Below are 21,455 nucleotides of genomic sequence, written 5' to 3'. Positions count from 1 at the left end.
TGGTTGGTATGTAGACACCCTAATCTTCCAAATGTCTACAGCACTCTTCTCTGCTTATTGAGTTCCTTTCATTTTTAATGATTTTCTTGTTATTTTAACTCAGTTTAGTGATTTTCTAAAGTTGCACTTTTATCCATGTAAAGCACATTGAATTGCGTTGTGTGGACTACGCGATATACGAATACATTTGTCCTGTTTTCCCTTTGAGTTCAAAACTGTATAAACTATCTAAGATCTTATTTTGCTTTATCTGATCTTACCTTGTTGTATTTTCAATCTGTTTTTGTCCGCTCTTGTCTTGTTTTGTCTTGTTCTGTTTTTGCTTGACTTCTTTCATAAAAGACTTGTCTTGTCCGATCTCGTTTTATCTTTTTTTGTTATGTAATAACATGCATGTCTTCTTCTAGTCCTGTCTGATCCTATCTGGTATTGTATTGTCTTGTTTCACTTTGTTTTTCATTGTCTTTTCTTGTTTTGTCTTGTTCTGTTTTTGCTTTCCTTGTTTCATAACACTCATCTTGTCCTGTCTTGGCTTATCTTTTCTTGTTATGTGATAACTTGTCTTTTTCTTGTCCTATCTCGCCTTATCTGTTATTACATTGTCTTGTCTCACTTTGTTTTTCATTGTCTTTTCTTGTATTGTCATGTTATGCTTTTGCTTGACTTGTTTGATAAAAGACTTGTCCTGACCTGTCTTGTCGTATCTTTTCTTGTTATGTACAGTAATAATTGCTTTGTCTTGTCTCATTTTGAATTTCATTGTCTTTTCTTATCTTGTCTTGCATTGTTTTATAATGTCTTGTCTCATCCGGTTTTGCAATCGTGTCTTGTTTTATCTTGACTTGTTGCAACCTGTTTTGACTTCCCTTGTCTTGCAATGTATTTTCTTTACTTGTCTCACCTCGCCTTGCCTTGCCTTGTCTTCCATTATTTTTTGTCCGACTTTTCACAGCAGTTGTCAGATGGCTTTGTGTGGATTGTATGAAAGCCATATTACGGAAAAAAAACCACAACAATCATCAGTTTTCATTTCCTTCCCATTTTCAATGATGCAGGTAATGTCACCACAGGAAGCAGCGCAGCCAGATATTTGATCGCATGTAAGCTGAAAAGCAGACGGGCTGCAGAAATAATAACTAAATGTAAAAACCTTTCCGAAAGTATAGTAAGAAAACATGCAGGCAGGAGAACCTAATGACCATTAGTAGCTGGGTGGTCGATATGGAAACCAATGTGCTAACTGTCAAAGGAATGATGGTTAAATAAGTCTCAAATCCAACAAGGAAACACAAAGGTCTGCGTATTCCTGCAATGTTACTTTATAAAGACTAAACGTGAGTCATATGTCAGTGTGCGTCCATCTGTGTGTGTCTTACTCTGTAGGGAATTGGGAGCCGGCAGCGTTGTTGTTGTTGTTGTTGTTGTTGTTATTCTTACCACCCAAGCTAACAGTGGATAGCCTGTCAAAACAAGAGCTCCAACCCCTGATCAATGGTGGAGACGGCTTTCCAAACGTGTACTTTATTTATTTGTGTCATCCAGGAATACTAGAAAGGAATGTTTTTGTTGAAGGGAAGTTGGATTTCAACTTACTTATCATTAAGGATTAAAAGTAAGACTCTGCTTGTTTGAATCAATAGCTGAAGGAGAAATGATTCATCTAACCCTAACCCTTCCAGGTTTTTTTTTCCTTTTCAAGAATAAAATTTGGACTTTTTGCAGAAGAAAGCATGTCCTTACAACTTCATCTGATGCTTTTATTGGTTTGTGGACTCATCAAAGTCATTGGGGGGTTGGGTTGCTGTCTCATTAGTCACATGCATGAGTTTCTGATGGGCAGCTGTGCTACCTTGGCATTGTCTCAAGCTGTTGTAAGGCTTCTCATGGTCCTCTGCCAAATGGAAGCACTGCTTTTGAAGTCCCTTTCATAGAAGCCTCTGTTTGGACTCTTTGGGATAGGAGAATTAAATCCTTTTAGAATTGAGTTTGCATGTTCTCTTCAGGTGGGCGTTGATTTTTTTCAGTACTCCTGTTTATTAAGAATGACAGCCTGGGTGGAATTTAACCCAGAATCCTTTTTTGCTCAAATGCCAAAGTGAAATAATCAGCAGTGGTCTTTGACTTTTTTTTAAAAAGAACAATTCTTTAGAAGGAGGCACTACTTCAAAGGAAAATGATCTCCCGGACACGTCACATGTTTAATCTTTTAATGATCAATAAATGGCTCCTTCAGAACAGTTTGAACCAAACTAATCAGAAATTTTCCATTTAAAAGTAAATGTTCCAGACAGTCAGGAAACTAAAAAACGGACTTGGAGAAAGGATTCTCAGTTGAAGAGCTAATGAACACAGTCAACTCAATACAGCGTAGGAAATAACCTCGTGCCAATGGTTCTCTGAGTACATTTTTCAAAGAAATTTTAATAAAAAAATTCACTCTTCCCCAATTCTCTGTTTTGACTAATGTTTTTCAGTCTTCATGCCACTATGTGCCAGTCTCAGACGACTAATTAATATTCTTTATATTCCTACCCCATCAAATCTTCCAGATCTATTAATATGTCAGTGGGGAAAAATCTTTTGAATGGGTGAAGTGGGCGTACCTTTTATACACCCTTTTAAGATTTGGCTTCTCCAAAAATGTGAAAAAGAGGGAAACCAAAGAAAGAAGGTGGGAAGATTCCAAGGACAACTCGAACAGGGTCCCCTCAAAATACAGATTATTATTTTATTTGAACCAGTGACCCTTCCTAACCATTTTGCCACCACTGCCCACCGCCCGTCTTAAAGCATAGTACTTTAGATGATTGGTCTAAAGCTAAAAAAAACCTAGATTTGTGTCATTTATTTCATCTTTTAGCCTCAAACACACATAATATCCCATTGTATGCATGCATGGCCATTTTGGCCATTTCAGTCATCAGAGTTCCACACATGCGCGTAGTTTGTGGGCGAGGTTGAAAGTTTTCATTACAGTTTTCCAATATAATTTACATAATATACAAACAGTTTAAGTGCCAAAAATACACAGTGACAAGGAAATAAAAAATGGGGATATGAAATGCAAAGGTTCACGAAATAAAACCAAGTAAAAAAGTTTTCATTTGACCCTCCTGCTTCCTGTAGGAGCTCGGCATTTTGTTTCTAACATGGCGGACACAGCGGATGATCCGTAGATCAATGCACTAAACAAGCTGCTGAAACAGCGAACGAGCAAATACCACGATCAGTGCGCACTTGTGTGGATATAAAGCAGTGGATTGTGTGGTGGTGTTCCAATCTACTCCCCCCCCCTGACAAAATCGGTATCTACCGGCCACCACAGGAGCACGCATGCATTCAGTGTTCAGCGTAGGTGGAGTAACGTTATTAGAGACTTTTAAAGCTATAATCTACGTTGTTGGACTTTTAAATGCTTTTAATTCTTATGTATCTTTTTATATTGTCCTATCTGTGTCTAACTTGGTGATTTACTAACTCAAAGTCTATCCCTCCATGTTAAAGTGTAGCTCTCATTATAAAGCACATATCCAGTGTTGTATCATCTATCATGTGGAACATAATAAATAACAACAATGCTTAACTTAACCTCATTTTATCATTACTTTACATTAAACAATGTGTCGACGCAGTCTTTTTTGTAACCAAGGATATCAATTATGTTACTAATTGTTTTTGCGTTATTGTTTATGTTACACACATTGTGGTTGACGCGAATCTCGAGACGTTCTATGTATTGAATTATTTTTTCTCTTCTTTCCCCCCCCCCCGGTAAGAATCTTAAACTCCGCCTATGGTTCCACATTCTCGTCACCTCAGGCAAACTCTTTGTTGGTCAAACATCTCAAGCTCCAGCAGTGTACGTTTAAAGTGCTTTTTATTACATTTGGTGTTCTACATACTGTACCCTCTCATTTCTACTCGGCAAGGTGTCATAGTCTTTATCATTTGGGTTCAGAATCTCTTTAAAGAACTGTCCAACGTGCTGTGCTCAGAATAAGTTGAGCAGCATCAGCATTAAGAGCGTATAGAGAGTGTTTCCACAGTGTGATGGTGGCTCGTCTCCAGCTGAACAGATGATCTGCCGGTCGTTCCTGTGCCAGAGTCGGAAGGATTGTGGAGCAGAGATAGATCTACTGCTCTCACCACTAATCCCTGCTGGCCTGTCATTCCCTGCACTATCACTGCCGCTCTGACAGATATTACTGGACCTAAACCAGATACACTCAAACTGTCCCATCACCGCCTGCTCATTATCTTCTCTGGAGCTCGTAATGGATAGAAAAGGACTTGCCAAGAGTGTAGTAGAAACACAGCGAGGGGTGTTTGACACAGAGTGGCCTGGAGGCGACGCGCGGCTGGAAGTGTGGGAGGTGTCGTTTAATTCTGCATTTATCACTACTTTCACTAAAGCAGTCAGTGGATCAATTATAGTATAAATCCCAATATTGGGAAATCCAGAATTCCATACATAATGAATCCCCCTCTTTCAAGTTGAGTTTAAAAGTGAGACGATTTCAACACATCTGTTTAAATTATGTTTATTTTTAGATATGGCAGAGTTGGGACTGCAGGGAAGTGATGTCAGCCCATCGTTTTATGTCAGTTTACAACGTGCTGGCTCGGTTTCTTGTACTTTTGTTAAATGACTTCTTAAAGGAGGAGATAGAGAAAGGTCTTAACATTGTCTTGCAGTGCCTTCACTATTCTTGGACTATTATGTGTTTATTACTTTTTTTTTGTGTTTTTAACTTGAACTTTAAATTCTGTAGATCCTGCTTCGTTTGTGTGAATGTGAGCAACAGACTGCTGCACAATTTCCTTTGGGATCAATAAAGTATTTATTTATCTATCTCTCTATATTATTGGCTCAATTTAGGTTTTCTTTTCCTTTCTTAATCTGACACATTCCTCTGGAGAATCCAAGCTGAAATGGGCTAATTTTATCACAGTGGTGACCACAAAAATGTGATCCAATCTGATCCAAGGGCTACATTACCAGAATTCGTGTCAGCGTTTGGAAAAATGACTAATCTGAGCATTAATTTGAGGAAGAACAAAGGGTTATGTCTATTCTTTTGCTAGATTGTTTATATTTCTTAAAGTGTGTGGGTATTTGTGGTTGATTGTTGTATGTTGGCCTTTTGTGTGTTTTGTGTATATTTATTGTCCTTTACAGGTGTTTTTCTTTTATTTTGTGTAGTGTTGAAGTCATTTTGTGTATTTTTTGGACATTTTCTGTGTTTTTTCTGTGTTTTTATTTTCCTGTGGAATGTTTTTCCTATTATCTTTCGTGTATTTATATTTGGGCTGCACACAATTTGACCGCGGGCCACCATTTGCCCATGTCTGAACTCAAATGGGCTTGGTCCAAAGGAACTAGCGGTACGTTTTAACACTTTGAGTTTTGAGATTTGCACAAAACTGGCCCAAAAATGTCATTCAGTTCCATGAGATGCATTTTTTGAGCTACATTAGACAAGTAGAGCACTTTTGGATCAGCCAGAACCAAAAACAGAAGGAAACTACAATAGACGTATATTGACCGACCGCATTCTGCTTTGGAATGCAGAACTTTCCTTAGAACTGTCTGTGTACCAAACGATGGAACCACGGCCACAAATCTCACCTCTGCCAGTCCTTTTAGCACTTACTCAAGGGGAAGTATGTCTTTAACTGCCCAAGGGTTTGGGGGGCGGAGTTTACAGAGCAAATGTCTGATTGGATGAAGCCACCTGCCTGTTCATTTATGTATTTATTCTTCATTTACACTTTATCTGACTCTACTATTTGAGGCTCCTGATGCCAAGCTTAACCGTTAGTTGGATGGTGAACTTTGAAGACGAGGTCCAGCGTGATCTGGTTTCTGCAAACAGGCAGATCACACAATAACGATGAATATGCTTGAAAGTAAACCGCTGCGTGCCAAACTTGCTGAATGATGTGGTTATAGTTTGTACATTTAGGGGAGGATTCACAAAGATCTGAAATAAAGGGTGGTAATCCAGTTGCTTCCCTAAATCCTTTAGTGACGCAGTTTCCTCACTGGCTGCGAGGAATTCACTGAGATTGCAGCAATTATTAGTGCACGAGCAGAACTGGTGCAGACCGCCCCTATTTAAATAAGCGTTTTGCTCGTTTAATGTGGAGACGTCAGTGCGCACAAGCAAACTGACATTTGAGGAAGTAAAATTTGAGATAGATGGACTTCTCTGTCTGCTGCACAAACATTAAATAATGTAGAAAACTAAAAAAAGGAAGAGCTGGAGGAAGTGGCCGGGGAGAGGGAAGTCTGGGCCTCCCTACTGAGGATGCTGCCCCCGCGACCTGGAAACGGCTAAGCGGAAGAAGATGGATGGAAAACTAAAAAAACAAATAAAAAGCTTTTTTTTTTTAAAATATATTTTTCCCCCCCTAGTTTAATGTGGGTGCTACGTCAGGACTTGTAACTTTGTTGTGATCGGTCCATGAAAAATAGGCAGATTTGGACAGAAACCGTCTTATTGATCTACCATTGATCTGAGTTAATGCAGCAAATCTGTCAATCAGTCTGCGTTCTTTGAAGAAGATCTACTGACCATTTCCATCTCCGTTGTGTTTTCTGTCAACTGTGTGTGTGTGTGTGTCTGCACCTGCTTCTCAGTTGTACTATTTTTCCATACTAAAACAATCACCGCAAACAGTTCCAGATTTCATGAATCATATTGCGTACCCTGCATTAATTTATTTGCATTTCCTCCTCCCATATTTTTGCTCGCCCTGGGAGATCCGCCTACTATGCATATTCATTAGAGGGAAACATGCTAAATGGACTGAGGGCGCATTCTGACGCGCTGAAGACAAGCAGTCCTGATTCCCTGGGCTTTGTACTCCTCATTAGCGTGTGGAGTGACGTTTGCACTAAACCTTTTGTGAATCCGCCCCTTAGTGATTTAATGAACACAGTCAGCTCAATGCAAGACACTCCAAGCGCCAAGAACTGTCAGTCGGTAAGCAGCTAATGTCTCTACGAGCATCATCCACCTCCTTGATGCTTCAGGCATATTTTTGTCCATGCACCATCTGCCAACTCTCTGTCATGTTTGGTTCCCTTCCTAAGTTTGTTGCCAGCTAAGAGCGTTTGTTTCAAGTCTGTAAGTGGCTTTTTTGATCCGCATCAGCGTCTGGTTGCGCGTTCACTCTTGTCCCAACAACTTTGCAAACTCAAACCGAGTGTGGGTGTTTTTTCTCAACAAAATGTTTCATGAAAAACTGCACATTGAACATATTTTTGTTGACTAGCGTGTATCGTCCTTTCTATATCTCAAACTTTCAACTCTCCACGTCCCGGACCACAAGGTGCTCGCTGAGAGTTACTGTAAAAGGCAGCTTCTTCCCACACTCTGGTTCCTGTGGTTGCCTCTTACATTCATACTCTGACCTGAAATATGCAGTGTGTTATTAGCGGGTTTACATGCGTCGCCTCCGGCTGGCTGCCACCAACTCAATTCCACTGAGTCCAATGAATAAGTACTAAATGAGAGTATTGGTTTTTAAAGGGTTTCAGCATTAAAGGAGATGAAACATTCACACCTAAACTTGACCACTGTTGTGGGCAGCATTCCCACGATCCTTAAATCCTTAAACATTAAAGTCACTACTTCTTCTTCTTCCTTTTTCTGACTTGTTCCTTCTCCTCCTCCATCGACAAACCAACGAACCCTTTCAGGAGGGCCTCCAGCTCTTTGCTCTAGATAAAATAACGACATGTTTGTCCGACTTTATCCTCCAGTCTAATTGCATATGGTGGACTAAATGGTGGCTATAAGTGTAGCTGCTGTCTGGGGCGGACACAGCAACCCGTGGTGGTTTTGGACTACGGCGGCCATGTCGTCTGTAGAAGGAGTAATTACTATTGTAAAGCACTCTCGCGCTCCTCGCCATCCGGTTCTGCTGAAGTTGGGTTTTTTGGAAGCTGAGCATTAAGGCTTGCTTTTCGTGGTATTGCGTGACGTCTATTGTCTATTCTATCCAATGTGAACATTTTTAAATCCAAGTTAAAGGCACTCTTTTTCTCTACTGCGTATGATTGAGAGGGAGAATTTAGTTAGTTTAGTTCTTATAGATTTGAAGCTGTTCATTGTTTTCTGTTGCACTTTTTGATCATGTAAAGCAGTGGTTCCTAAACTGGGGTACGTGTACCCCTGGGTGTACAGGAGCACATTGCAGGGGGTACTCGGAAGGATTTAACAATGAATTCAAAAATAATCTGGGAAATGTTCCTAGCTCCTTTTTAGGCTAGTTTTTTTTAGTTTTTTCAACAAATTGACCACAAACTAACAGTATTATCGCTCAATGAAATAATATATTTTCTTGTAATTGATTTTTTTTATGCTGTAGAGGCCATTTTATCACACTTCTGACAAAAGGAGACAATTATTGGTTATGTTTTACACAGGAGACCATATTTATTTACTATTGAAGTAATCACATAAAAGTTTCATGGTTATATACAAAATTATTGAGGGGGTACGTATGATATGAAAAGGGGGTACAAATTATTATTTTTAAATGCAAATGGGGTACACAGGACAAAGAAGTTTGGGAACCACTGATGTAAAGCACGTTGAGTTGTCTTGTGTATGAAATGTGCTAATAAATTTGCCTTGCTTTGCCAATTGTTATTCGATATAGTTGCATTGGCGTGTTTGACCACTCGAATTTTATAACAACGTCACTGACATTACAAAACATCTTGTACTGAGTTTCATGCTGATTTACTTTGGATTTGAAACATTTTTGCCTCATTTTTCTCATCTTTGGAGACGCGTTTAGATTCTTTTGATTTGATTTTATTTCATAGTTTACCCATTTTTAAGTCAATATACCCTAATCAGATGTGGTTACTGCCTATAACCAAAAGTCATGCCAAACATGCTTAATGCGGTGCTATGAGTTAGCTACTGTTATTAATTTTGTACTTCAGATGAAGTACCGAAAGGAACGGTATATACGCTGAAATCACTGAGATTTAACATCTGTCCGTTTGCTACACAAGCTAAGCTAGATATTCAACCACCCGTTTGTGTAAATGTGTGACATCCCAAATCATATAAAAGGTGGTTTATTGCCATTTCCGTTTCAAGAGGTAAAATACTTATTTACTGTAACCATGGATAATTTTTATTTCCTAGTCTTGTCTTGTATATTTTTCAATGAAGTTAAAAAATAAATAAATTCTTGATGAATAAATGTGGAAAACCAAAACCTCATAATGGTTTCAATCTAAATCTTAATCTAATGTAGTTAGATTAAAAAAATATGCAACATTTAATGGTTGTAACCAAGTGACTCAAATAAACTGTAAGTTCATTTTGTCTTTTGACATTTTGTTTTTTTGAATATAATTTGTTAAGGTTTTATTTATTCAGACAACATTTTTTTTTTTTTTACTTTTTTCAGAAAGTTGTCTTCCTCAGAGGCATCTGCTGATCACTTTGATGTGTATTATTGTATTGTATGAATTATCATTAAAAGTTTTAGAAGCAATTCCAGATAAGTTTTATTTTAAATGTTATATTCTTTTATCATATTTTCTGACAAAAATGAGCAATTATACCATCAAATAGTACGATTAAATATACTAATTAAGAAGCACATTTCTGTGTAATAACAAATTAAAAAAGTTACCAAACAAATTTTAAAGTATTCCATTAGAATTCAATTAAATTCAATACAATTGTGAAATAGTAATTGTTCTACTCCTTTCTAAACTTCTATTCAAAATACTAACAACAATAAAAAAGGATCTTGTTTGAGATCAAATTCGCGACTTCAAATAAAAAGTTTAAAGAAAACAAGTTTAAGTTTAAGAGTAAAAAGTATTTAATTCAAAGTGAAGTGCCTTGTTTTTAATTAAATCAATAAAAGTTCAATAAATGTATCTGTACAGCTGCTAAAAGTCTTTCTATTAACTCTTCTTTGTCTTCTTCTTCCTTTTGCAGCAAATCCTCCGTAACGCCCGCTCTAACTCCTCTAAGGTCATCTTCCTCATCACTGACGGATACTCTAACGGCGGCGATCCTCGGCCCGTGGCTGCAGCTCTGAGAGAGCGAGGCGTGGAAATCTTCACTTTGGGAATCTGGCAGGGAAACATCAGGGAGCTTCACGACATGGCGTCTCAGCCCAAGGAGCAGCACTGCTACCTGCTGCATAACTTTGCCGAGTTCGAGGCCTTGGCTCGTAAAGCGCTGCACGAAGGTAAGAGAAGAAGTAGAAAATAAAGTCTAATCTAATTTAGACACGGAGAGGACAAGGCATGAGAGCTTGTGGTCAGATTTTTTGTTTCAAATTTTCCCAAAATGCAATTCAGAGTTGACCTATTTCTGTGTCAGTTTACTTTTTTTTTCATTGATGGCTAATAAACTTCCCAAAATCAAGCCAAACATTCATAACAGAGTTATTTAAGTTTTTTATATCATATATCTACGTATGCCACAGATGCGCACGGAAAGCACTTGTTGAATCACATTGGTTTACATAGCATGAGATTTTACAAGATTTGACATGTCCATCAGTTTTTGCCACGTTTTCTAGACCAAATTTGCTCGGCCACTTGTTTTACGGAGAAAATGTATTGTGGAAATTTTATAGCAAGATTTTGTGCGAGATTTAACATTTCAGTCTACGGCCAAAATAGCATGTGAATGTGTGATATTGTCTGAAAACATGCTTATGAGGATATATTCTGTCACTGAAATTTCTGTTTGATTTTTGATGATCTTCTTTTTTTTTTAATACTACACAAACTGCATTTACAGGGAAAATGTAATAGAAAAATACTATTATTTATCTTATTAATGTTTGGTTTATTTAACAGGGACAGTGTACATTAATATCAATACTGAAAACATACCAAATTTAGCCAAAGGCCTATTTTTCACCTGCAGTCCTGGGACAGAATGTTCAATAGTCACCGTAAAAAAACGCTAATTATACAAATTATATGAAATATACAGTAAAATATACAGCGAAAAAAAATGCAACTACGTAATAACATATAACACTACCATTTACATATTTTTTAAAAAAAACCTGTAAATTGTCAAACAAAGGGTATATGCCGTCACCATGGCAACATGACATCTCATTTCCCTTTGAAGATGATGACACTGGCTCTCCTCAGCATTCAATCAGAAGAGTTTGGGCTACGTGTGCGACAGAGGATGTTGCTATGCCAACAATCATAGATTATGTATTAAACTAACAATTCTAAAGCTTAGGGTACCCTGATTGGTAAAAGTGGAGAACAAGTTACATGTGGAAAAACTGCAAAAGACAAAATAATACTAATAAAGAAAAGAAAAATGATAAAGATATAAGAACAATATTGCCGATTTTGTTCCAAAAAGTGAATTCTGTAACTTTTGTCCACCTGCAGCTTTTTATCCATAAATGTTCTTTTCTTTCTTCTCTGACATCATTGATGCTCATAGATCAGTATCACCACAGGCAGCACTCTCAGGATTTCCTTAAAATTTTGTTCCGAGTGGAAAAAAAACAAACCAGGACAACAAAGCCTTCATATTTTCCCTGAATGAAGCTTCAGATGGATTTTTAAACTGAAAAATCTTGGAATTGTTGGGGAAATTAACAATTCTTTGACACTTAAGACAGTTTCATCCATTCCTGAAACTTCCCTCTGGTAGATTTCACACAGTCACTTCTGTTCACCGCCTTATTTCTGCTCAAAATCACTTTCCCACACTCACAGTGGGACTTTCCTCAAATTTTGGTTTCCATCATGGTTTTATAGCCACGGCGTGTGTCACCTTGATATATTGCAGTTGCGTCCTGTGCCCAAGCTTTAAATCATGAGTGTGCTTCCTTCAAAGAGTGGACAGGTAGAGCAGCAGAGGTCAATGAGATAAAGATGTAGATAACCGCTCAGCCTCCGCTTCGTCTCACTCACTGGGTTTTTAAAGTCTCGCCAGCGTCTCTGCCAAAAAACAGCCCAGAGGCACATTTTCAGACATGGAGCCACACGTTTAGATTTTATTCCTTCTTTGCAGCTGCTTTTAGAAGAAGTTTGTAAAAAAAAAAAAAAAACAATTTTTATGCTCAGGTGACGTTACAGAATTATTAATACAAACAATCTCTAAAGCAGAGTTTGTGCAACTTTTATCAATTCGAACATTAACACAGGAAAGATTAATGCATTATTGTCCACTTTTGACATTTTTCTCTATGTGCTCACAGACCTCCCGACAGGCAGCTACATCCATGAGGATTCGTCGCGCTGCTCGTCCCTGTGCGATGCCGGCAGGGATTGCTGCGACCTGATGGCCAGCTGTAAGTGCGGCACGCACACCGGACAGTACGACTGCATCTGCGAGAAGGGATACTACGGCAAGGGTTTACAGCACGAGTGCACAGGTAGGATGTTTGACTTTGTCTCCTTTGGCTCTGTTGGAAAACTGGTGAAACTTATTTCCAGCATTGTTGTTCTTCAAAATGCCTCATCGATCAAACCAAATCTAATAATTATATTAGTAATCAATCCAGTAAGGTTCTTTTTGAATAATATGATAAGGTTTCATTTATTCCAACAACTGTTCCTCAGGAAATTCACTTTGATATCCTGACATGTTTCGACTGACAATTGTCAGTCTTTTTCTTTCTTTGTCATGTCTTTTTCAGAGGTGTTTGCTGATTGCTTTGATGTTTACTTTGATGTTTCCTTGATTCCCGCATATTAATTCCAGCAAGATTCTTTTTTTTTATTTAAAAAAAAAAAAAAAAATAGATAAATGCTCTGAAGTCAATGAAACATCAAAGGAAACATCAAAGCAATCCGCATACACCTCTGAAGAAGACTGTCAGTTGTAAGTAAAAACATGTCAAGAGATCAAAGTGAATTTCCTGAAGAACAGTTGTCGTAATAAATGAAAATATAACATACTAATTGGTTAAGGCTTCACTTACGTCAGTGGTATCTTGGCATGTTTTACGAGTACAAATATACAACTTAATATTGCATTTTTTACCTGATACCAGTATATAGTGATTAGATTTTATTCCTTTTTAGTAAAAACACCCAGAAATACCATAAACCGATAAAAGAAAAGACACACAGAGATAACACCCACCCTCCCGACTGGATCATCCAACACCTAAAAAAATAAAAGGAAATGCATGAAGCCCTGAGGCAAAGGAGATGAGCCAAATATGGACACTGTCGACTCCTTTGAAGTTGAGCTGTTGAAAGCTCCAGGTATGTCCAGATATTTCAAAAAACAGCTCAGAGGCCCTTGCCTTTCCTCACCTTTGATTGCCCACCTTTTGTCCCTCACCAGGTTCCTCTTGTGTACCCCTTTCTTCACACACACTTTAAACACTGCTTTAATTTGGAAAGTGGGAGCCCTTCTTTTTTTTCTCTGTGGCTTTTGTTGTTTTGCATCCTTTTAAAAAAGGAAAAAGCAAACCACCTTCATCTGTTGCCAGTCTGCCTTGGCGTTCTCCCATGTGTGCTTTACTACTGGCTATTTATAACATTTGGCCTCCGGGACTTAGTGTTTTATGGTCAGGCGTACGTCATTTCCGATGGCGGCATCACCGAAAGTTGCAATCGGATGTGTGTTTGTATCTAACTACGACCACTTCACTGTAACCGCTGCATTCTTGGAACCGCTCACACATGATTGTGCTGTTTATGCACCAAGAGCTGTATTCCTTTTAATTCTAACATTTCTGAACTATAACCGTCCAAAACCAACGAGAAGAAAAAACTTAAGCTTCTGTAATGTCATTGTTTGGTGCAATGGCCTTTTCAGAAAGTAATTTGACAGTCAGTCGAGGAAGTCAGTGTCATTTTTAAAGAGAAATGGACTGTAGAGATGAGAGGCAGCAGCTGTTCCTTAAATCAGCGTTAAGTAGACGTCCTTTGACGACGCATTATTCAAGTTTTGCTTAAGACGTGACTTTAAGTCAACGGTGATTGGCATCCAACTCTTGCCAACAACTGTTGCATAGATTTAAGACATCCTCCCAGTCTTTAGGTTTACACGCAGCTAGAGAAAACCTAATAAATATCTTATAGTGGTTAGTATGTCGACAGGTTAGCACGGCTGGAATTGGACAATCTATGGCTTGAGTACCACATACAGATAATGTGTTTGGCAATCTAGCTAATAGTGCATGTAATCACATTAGCTTAATAGGAATCAGACAGAGGAGAACAATGACGGGCGTGAAGCAGAAGACTTTTGGACGGATGAGGAGTAAAGTAAAGTAACATCTTAGAAATAGGCATGTTCTATGTTAGCTTCTTACCGATTTCTGATATGCCGGTAGTCCAAAATCCAAATTTCTGTTTTTCAAATAATAACGGATAAGGATATGTTCATAGACCCCCCACCCCCTAAAATGAATTTTAGGTCACATTATATCTCTTCATGGAAATAACAGGAGAAGGCTACTTTTAATGCGATGCCCCAATGGATTTATTCCAGAAATAATAAATAAATGAAGAAATTAAATGAAGAATAAAAAGTCGCTAGAGTGGGTCATCCAATAACCAATGGGTTAGGGGTTCGAATCCACATATATCCTGGTCATTCTTGTTGTGTCCTTGGGCAAGACTTTAGCATGCTTTACCCACATTGCCTCATATGAATGGGTGTGAATTGTGCGTTAATGTTGGTGGTGGTCAGAGGGGCCATAGACACAAATGGCAGCCATGCTTCTGTCAGTGGCTGTGGCTACAATTTAACTTACCACCACCGGTATGATTGGTGCAAATGAATAATTGTTTCTTTAACGCTCTTTGAGTTTCATCGAAAAAAAAGCGCTATATAAATCCAAGCCATTATCATTATTATTATCAACTTAAGTAATAGAAAAAGTGCCTTTTTCATTTTTATTATGTTGTCTCAAACAACTGCACACATTGTTTTTTTAATATTGGTGGAAAAACCGAGACCTATGAAGACTGATATCACATTTCATGACTAATATTGGCGAGCTGATAATATCGCCCATCCAAAACGCACAAAAAAGGATTTTCAACTAATGTAAACTTTGTCTTCGGTTCACGCGTAACTCTCTCACTTGCATGTCCACACAGACTAGATGTAGCATAGCTTGGTAGGTGTGAGCATCTAAACGCACTGGCAGTCCAAGCTTTGGCAGGCCATTCTCTTCAGGCTGATGTAGCATTTGGAGGGATTTGGGTTCATCATTTAGGTTAAAGTTTGGGGTTCAAAGGACTTGTCGTACAAATCGACAAACCTTGCAGACGAGTGCATGTGTTTACACAAAGACAGTGCTGTGCAGTCCATGAGTCCAGGTCGGAGAGTGAGAGGAAACTTAAACCTGAATGCACCGCCGAGGGGGACCAATCAGATAACCATCCGCTCTAATGATAGGAAACAATGTGCAATAATCCCAGCTGTGCATTTTGCCTTTGGACTTTTCTCTTCTTTCATTTCAGAATGAATTAATCAAAAGGGATCCTGAGGTTTAGGCAACAAAGACACTGACATGATTCAAATCAGTGTTTAGATGTCATTACAAAATGTGTCTTGGGAAAGACTTTCAGAATAAGAGAAAGTAAAAGGGTGAAGTGTAGGGCATCAGGGTCATCAGGGGTCATCATTAGCACACACCACAATAATTCTCATCAGATGTTGTGGAGACTGGAGCCGCGCTCTGCCTGATAATCTGTTTTAACACTTTAATTAATAGCAGAGGGAGGACTGAGACTATTCACATCTGTCTGTCAAACTCATGGATATATTGCAAACTCTGCTGTTCTGTCAAGGGATCGTCCGTGTGGCAACAGGTGGGTGTTCTTGTCTAGACGTTGAGTTTCTGCAGCTTTAATGCTTTCGGACTCCGTTCTGTCACTTTAAACCTGCTTTGACACATCTGAAAATACTACACGGGAACTATGGGCCTGTCAGGGGATTGTTGTTATCCTTGGCCGAAGAGCTCCGTTGGAAACACCCTCCAAATCCCTACAGTTCGCTGCAGTGTTGTTTGCGTGGTTTGTCGACAGCCAAGGAAAACAGCCTCATTCGCAAAACACGAGAGGAATCCCAGCAGATAGAAACTGACAATGAACTCGGTTCCTGCATAGTTGGGCCTATCTGGACACCCGGAACAGGCCAGCGTTGGCTTTCTTTAAATACCAATTGCAAGTAATCAGCGACTAAATCCCAGAGGATCTCCAGAGGAATGGGGAAGTGACAGGCAAAGGGGGTAATTTGTTGTCATCCTGTCACACATTTGGAGCTTATCAGCCTCTTCTGTCCAGGAGCTCTGGACTTTGTTAGAGGTGTCACCACTGGCGTTTTCTCTGGCCAGTACAAGAGAGCACAAGTAAGAGCATTGTCTTATGTTGTTCACTGTTGCACATTTTGCATTGGCCCAAAACAAGAGGGCGGTACACATTATTCTGGCAGACGAATTTCATACTATTGGCCTTATATTTGTTGTGTTTCTGCTGTCAGAAAAACAATTTGTTCAGTCTCGGGCATTGGTTCCCAAACGTTCTATGCTCAAGTACCCCCCTTATGTCCGACTACTATATTTAGTTCAGAATTCTGTGAAAAAACTACATTAAAGCTATAGAGCATCATGATGGAATGAATAACACACATTGTAAAGAATCTCATGATATAAATAAGTGGAAAGAAACAGTATTTTGTGTCTCCTGAAGAGATTTATTTCTATAGATTTTATCATTTACGGTCATCTCTCTCCTGATGTGGGACCAAGACTGACCTTTGTATTTTTAGTTAATCTTCTGATCAAGATTATTTCTATCACCATTTTGTGTGTGTGTTGTGTCATTTTCTGTATTTTGTTGATTGTCTTTTCATTTTATCATTCAGTATTTTTGTTGTCTTTTTTGTGTTGTTAGTATTGTTTAAATTATTCTATTTCAGTGTGTATGTTTTTGGTTGTTTCTTATGTCGTTTTGTGTGTTTCTCTGTTATTTGTGTGTGTTTTGTGGTGATCCTGTGTATTTTTCTCTCATTTAGTATGTCTTACTTGTCGTTTTGTGTGTTGCTGGTAATGCTGGAGTATTTTTCTCTCTTAGAGTGTGTGTTTTTGGTGTTATGTATATTTTGTTGTTGTTTCTTCTTTATTTTGAGTGTTTTTCTTGTCGTTTTTGTGAGTTGCTGCTAATATTCAGTATGAATATAATTTGTTAATTTTCCACTTTCTCTCGCTCAAGTACCACATGTAGTGCCACCGCGTACCCCCATTTGAGAAACACTGGTCTAGGGTAAGGGTGCCGTAACCTAAGATCAGTAGCATTAATATTGCCATTTCTGTTTGAGTAATTGATTTTCTATTATTTCCATTTTTTAATCGTGATCATGGAAAATCTGAGACCCCGGTATAGTTCTTCTTCCTGACAGTGTTTGCTTTAGTACAGTCACGCTAAGGTAAGAAAAATGTTGGAAATACTTGCTAAATGCTTAGCTGCTTAAATCAAATGATTTCTTCTCCGTAGCAGATAAGCTAGCTCAATTTATGACCTCCAGTTCACTTGGGATACAGAGAATCCACAGACAATGATTCAAAGTCTAACTATGAATGACTTTAAGAGACTTAAATGACATTATATTAACTGGTATGCAGTGGCGAGACCTTAAACATGCTGGAAAACTCTTCTTTTGTGACCGAGTAAAACTATTATGTGGAGTGAAGTCGGCCAATGTTCCCGCACAGTCATTTTATTGACTTATTTCAAGCTATTATAAAGGTTTGACTGCCCTTATGATGCATTTATTGGTTTAGAAACAATAACGAAAAGCATAATTCATTCACCGCTGGAGAGGCCTTCGCTGCCTCGTGTGCTAAATATTTACAGTCTCGATGCAGATTCTGGGAGTAGAAATCACAAGATGGACGTAAATCAAACAGGGCAGGAGGGATTTTTTTTAAGGGTCAGGCAGGATCCCAACAGATGTGTGAAGATGAAAGGGGAGTTATAGTCAAAACGGTTAAACAATCTCTGAGGAATGTGGATGGATTTGATGTATTATTACTCTCTGTTTCTTGGTCAGTGCTTCATGTTTGGCTGTGTTTGAACACATTAAAACTCACACACAAAAAAAAAAAGGTCACACAACTACACAAACGTGAAGTGTCTGTTTATGTCGTTTGACACAAAACATGTGAAACATCTTCTAACAACGTTAACCAGTGATCTGGTTTCGTGCTTTCTGTGGCCATGTTTACGTTTGCCGCAGTCGTCTTTGTCTTCTTCGTCTCAGTTTGTAGAAACATTTCATAAACGCGGAGCCAACGAAATATTGTGGAAGCCGACCTAAAAAAAAAGAGTCGACAAACAAGAGTGTTGAGTTGAACTTGTTTAATCTCAGACTTCCAACCAGGCGTGAACAATGACACGGCCACTTGTTGATTCTGCCAATGTGACTACCTCTCTTTTTCCTTATTGAACAGAAGAGTCTCAAGAGTTAGTCTGCAGGTGGGACAACTTGGCTGCTGACGATACCCTGAGTTCACGATACAATAGACAATATTGGGTTCACAATAGCGATATGATTTTTATCTATTTATTTTTGTAAAGAAAAAATAACCATGCTTTCATTTGACTTTAACTCTGGACACACTTACATACTTAGGGTGCGTTCACACCGATGGATCCTCGATCAGTTAACACACTCTAGGGTTCGTTTGCTCGGATAGCCCGCCTTGTTTGGGCGATGTGAACAATTAATTCTAGAGCGGCTCAAACAGGCACATTCGAGAGCGGATGTTTTTGCCGGTCTCGGAGCATTTCCCTTTGAAGCGTAGAATGATTAGAAGCGCCGTGAACACAACCGCACTGAGCGGATCAAACACAGGAAGTATCAGCGATGACGTAGAGCGCACAGGACGGTGGATGGTCAGGAGAGCCAGCACCGACCGCTACAAAACAGGGCTTTAAAACCACCAAAGGTACAACAACTTGTGAAAGAATAAACGGAGAAGGCAGAAGTTTCTGCGCACTCTTAAACGCTCACCTTGACCCATTATTAAGAGCCTCTTCTCCAAGAGAAGTCTCTACTCCAGTAACAGCGCCCTCCCGTGGTTAGTTCATGCAACAGCACCAGAGGCTGTTTGGAGTGAATAAGATGGGCGGAGGACAGGTGAATGAATTATCACCTCTGGGTATGACCTTTTCAACTCAATAGGAATATTAAAAAAATAAAAACAAACCATAATAATCTGGTGTGTATAGATCTTGTGGATTTTGTTTTCCATTTGTACCCTTAAAGATATATCATGTTTTCATATTGCGATATCTTTTCTTGCGATATATCGTCACATCTTTAGTCATTCACTATGATAAAGCTGGGAACTAGCCAAGGTTTATGGACACATCAGAGCCTGGTGGACGCCCACAATGAGACAGCAGTGCCAGAGTCAATGGCTCATCTGGACAGTTTGCTGACTCTTGACTTTTTTGGTCTGCCTCGAGAATATGAAAATGCTCATCATACACAAGCTTCTTCAGATTCTCTCAAAACAGACTGCCTCTAACTAAACAAATCAAATCTTTACTTTTTTCAGTGGTTTTTGGCTGAGAAATCAAAAGAATATCCAATATATGACCGTGTATTAATGCCATGAAGGGAATCTTGGTACTGCTCTTGATTGGACAAACATTGAAGTCTTTGTGTTTGTTTCCATTTTTCCATTAACCCCATTTCCCACGCCATCAATAGCCACTGCAGACTGTCCGCTCCTGTTTGGGTCGTCTGGGCGGTTATTATTCAAAGTTTCCGCTGCACGTTGCACAATATGCATTTTGTCTCTGTCCTGGTTGAGTTATGAGGATGGGGAAGGGTGGAGGTAATGGGGTTGATTAAGTGTCTGAGATCGGCTGAGGACAGGCAAAGAGGGGCCTTTACGGGGGCTCTGGTCCTCATATTTCCTCCTACTTTTTTAACATTAGCATTCAAAGTTTTGTTTAATATTTCAACTTTATTGAGCATAAGAAACAGGAAAAGCAGCAGAGCTGTATGTTTTTTGCGGTAGGTGAATGAAAGGCCGGGCACTGATTAGATTGTTGCTGTATGAGCCCCAGAGTTATTCATAACAGCAACTATTGTGAATCCTAACGTTGTATTGTTTAGTTTCAACAAGCTGGGATTAATTTTTTAGGGCAGAGCTCCATGTTTTGTTGTCTTTGGGGTAGAAAACAATGAAGACACCAGAATTAGAAACAGCATTTTCATCAGTAAAAAAAAAAAAAAAAAAAAAGCAGGATTCCCAGAGAAGCTACACAGATGTAGCTCTTGTTCTCAGGAAGTGGATAATAATGATTTTCTTTTGTCATGTAAATCAGCATATTAAACGAAGAGAAAAGGTCCAAAAGGTCCAGTTCATGCTGGTTATAGTCCAGTGTCTAACACCAGGATGGGCTACTTCAAAATCATTTGTTTATACAAACCAGTAACTGACCAGTCGAAGGCTCGTAAAGCCATTATTGTTATTTATAGTCTGAAACACCTCCAGTAATGGCTGAACTCTTTAGTGGCCAAGAATATCCAGTTTACAATATATTCCTAAGAGCTCGTCTGGCAGCTTTCATCAGCACCAAATGTGTATTTTGCTGGTTCATATCTATAACATTACCAATACGCAAAATTCAATAAATCAATGACGATGTACAGAAATCAAGAATTTGCATTATTATACTCTGCTGATAAACAAACTTGCTGCAATGTTCACAACTTGGAGTTGCTGAATCTCTTAGATCAGCGATTCTCTACTGGTGGATCGGGACCCAAAAGTGGATTGCGGACCAGTCCTGGCTGGATCGCGAACAGCTGGTCAAAAATAAATAAACACTTAACGCCTCTCATGTTGGATTTGTCTTTTATTTTGAAAGAAACTTCTTTTGACAGCCATGCTGTGAAATGCATGTTGCACAGGGACAGATTTATTAGATTTATGTTTTAAAAATGATCATGTGTGTGTGAGACCAGTTGAGAACCCCTGTCGTAGATGACCACTGAATTTCAAAAGAGGAATTTTTACTTCTCGTTGACATGACAAAATTCACTTTATAACTGCCTATATCTCATTTATTTCATATGTTCTGATGTGTAAATCACACTTATATATATGTCAAATATTTCCCCCACTGTACCATATTGTATGGCGTAACCACAAAACTGTCACAGCTTTACTCACAGATGGCTACAGTCATTTTTGGAAGACGAAGACATAGGCAGAACAAAAGATTTTTTCAAAAACTATTACTTTACTTTTGTCTGTCTATCCATTTATTTATTTTTTATACTTCATCTGCTGTTCTTATTTTTTCCCACAACCTCGACTTTCACACAGACAGCCTCCCATACTGTGTTTCTCCTGCTTGTATTCACATTTAATTGATGTGATTCAAGAATATGCCTATTCACCCCTTTCCACTAATACAGTGTCTT

General features: G+C 38.7%; 1 protein-coding gene across 2 annotated transcripts in view; it reads left to right on the top strand.

Annotated features, from left to right (window-relative positions):
• Positions 1-21,455, top strand: part of svep1 (sushi, von Willebrand factor type A, EGF and pentraxin domain containing 1) — a 126,305-nt gene that overhangs the window by 26,920 nt on the left and 77,930 nt on the right. For both annotated transcript variants that reach the window (XM_028473814.1, XM_028473813.1), the window contains exons 2-3: positions 9,984-10,239; positions 12,238-12,414. In XM_028473814.1, coding sequence (XP_028329615.1) covers positions 9,984-10,239; positions 12,238-12,414 — 433 coding nt within the window. The remainder of the gene's footprint in view (positions 1-9,983; positions 10,240-12,237; positions 12,415-21,455) is intronic.

The sequence above is a fragment of the Gouania willdenowi genome, chromosome 18 (genome assembly GCF_900634775.1).
Source record: "Gouania willdenowi chromosome 18, fGouWil2.1, whole genome shotgun sequence".
NCBI lineage: Eukaryota > Metazoa > Chordata > Actinopteri > Blenniiformes > Gobiesocidae > Gouania > Gouania willdenowi.
The sequence above is the reverse complement of the archived record's forward strand: the minus strand, read 5'-3'. Positions and strand labels throughout refer to the sequence as shown.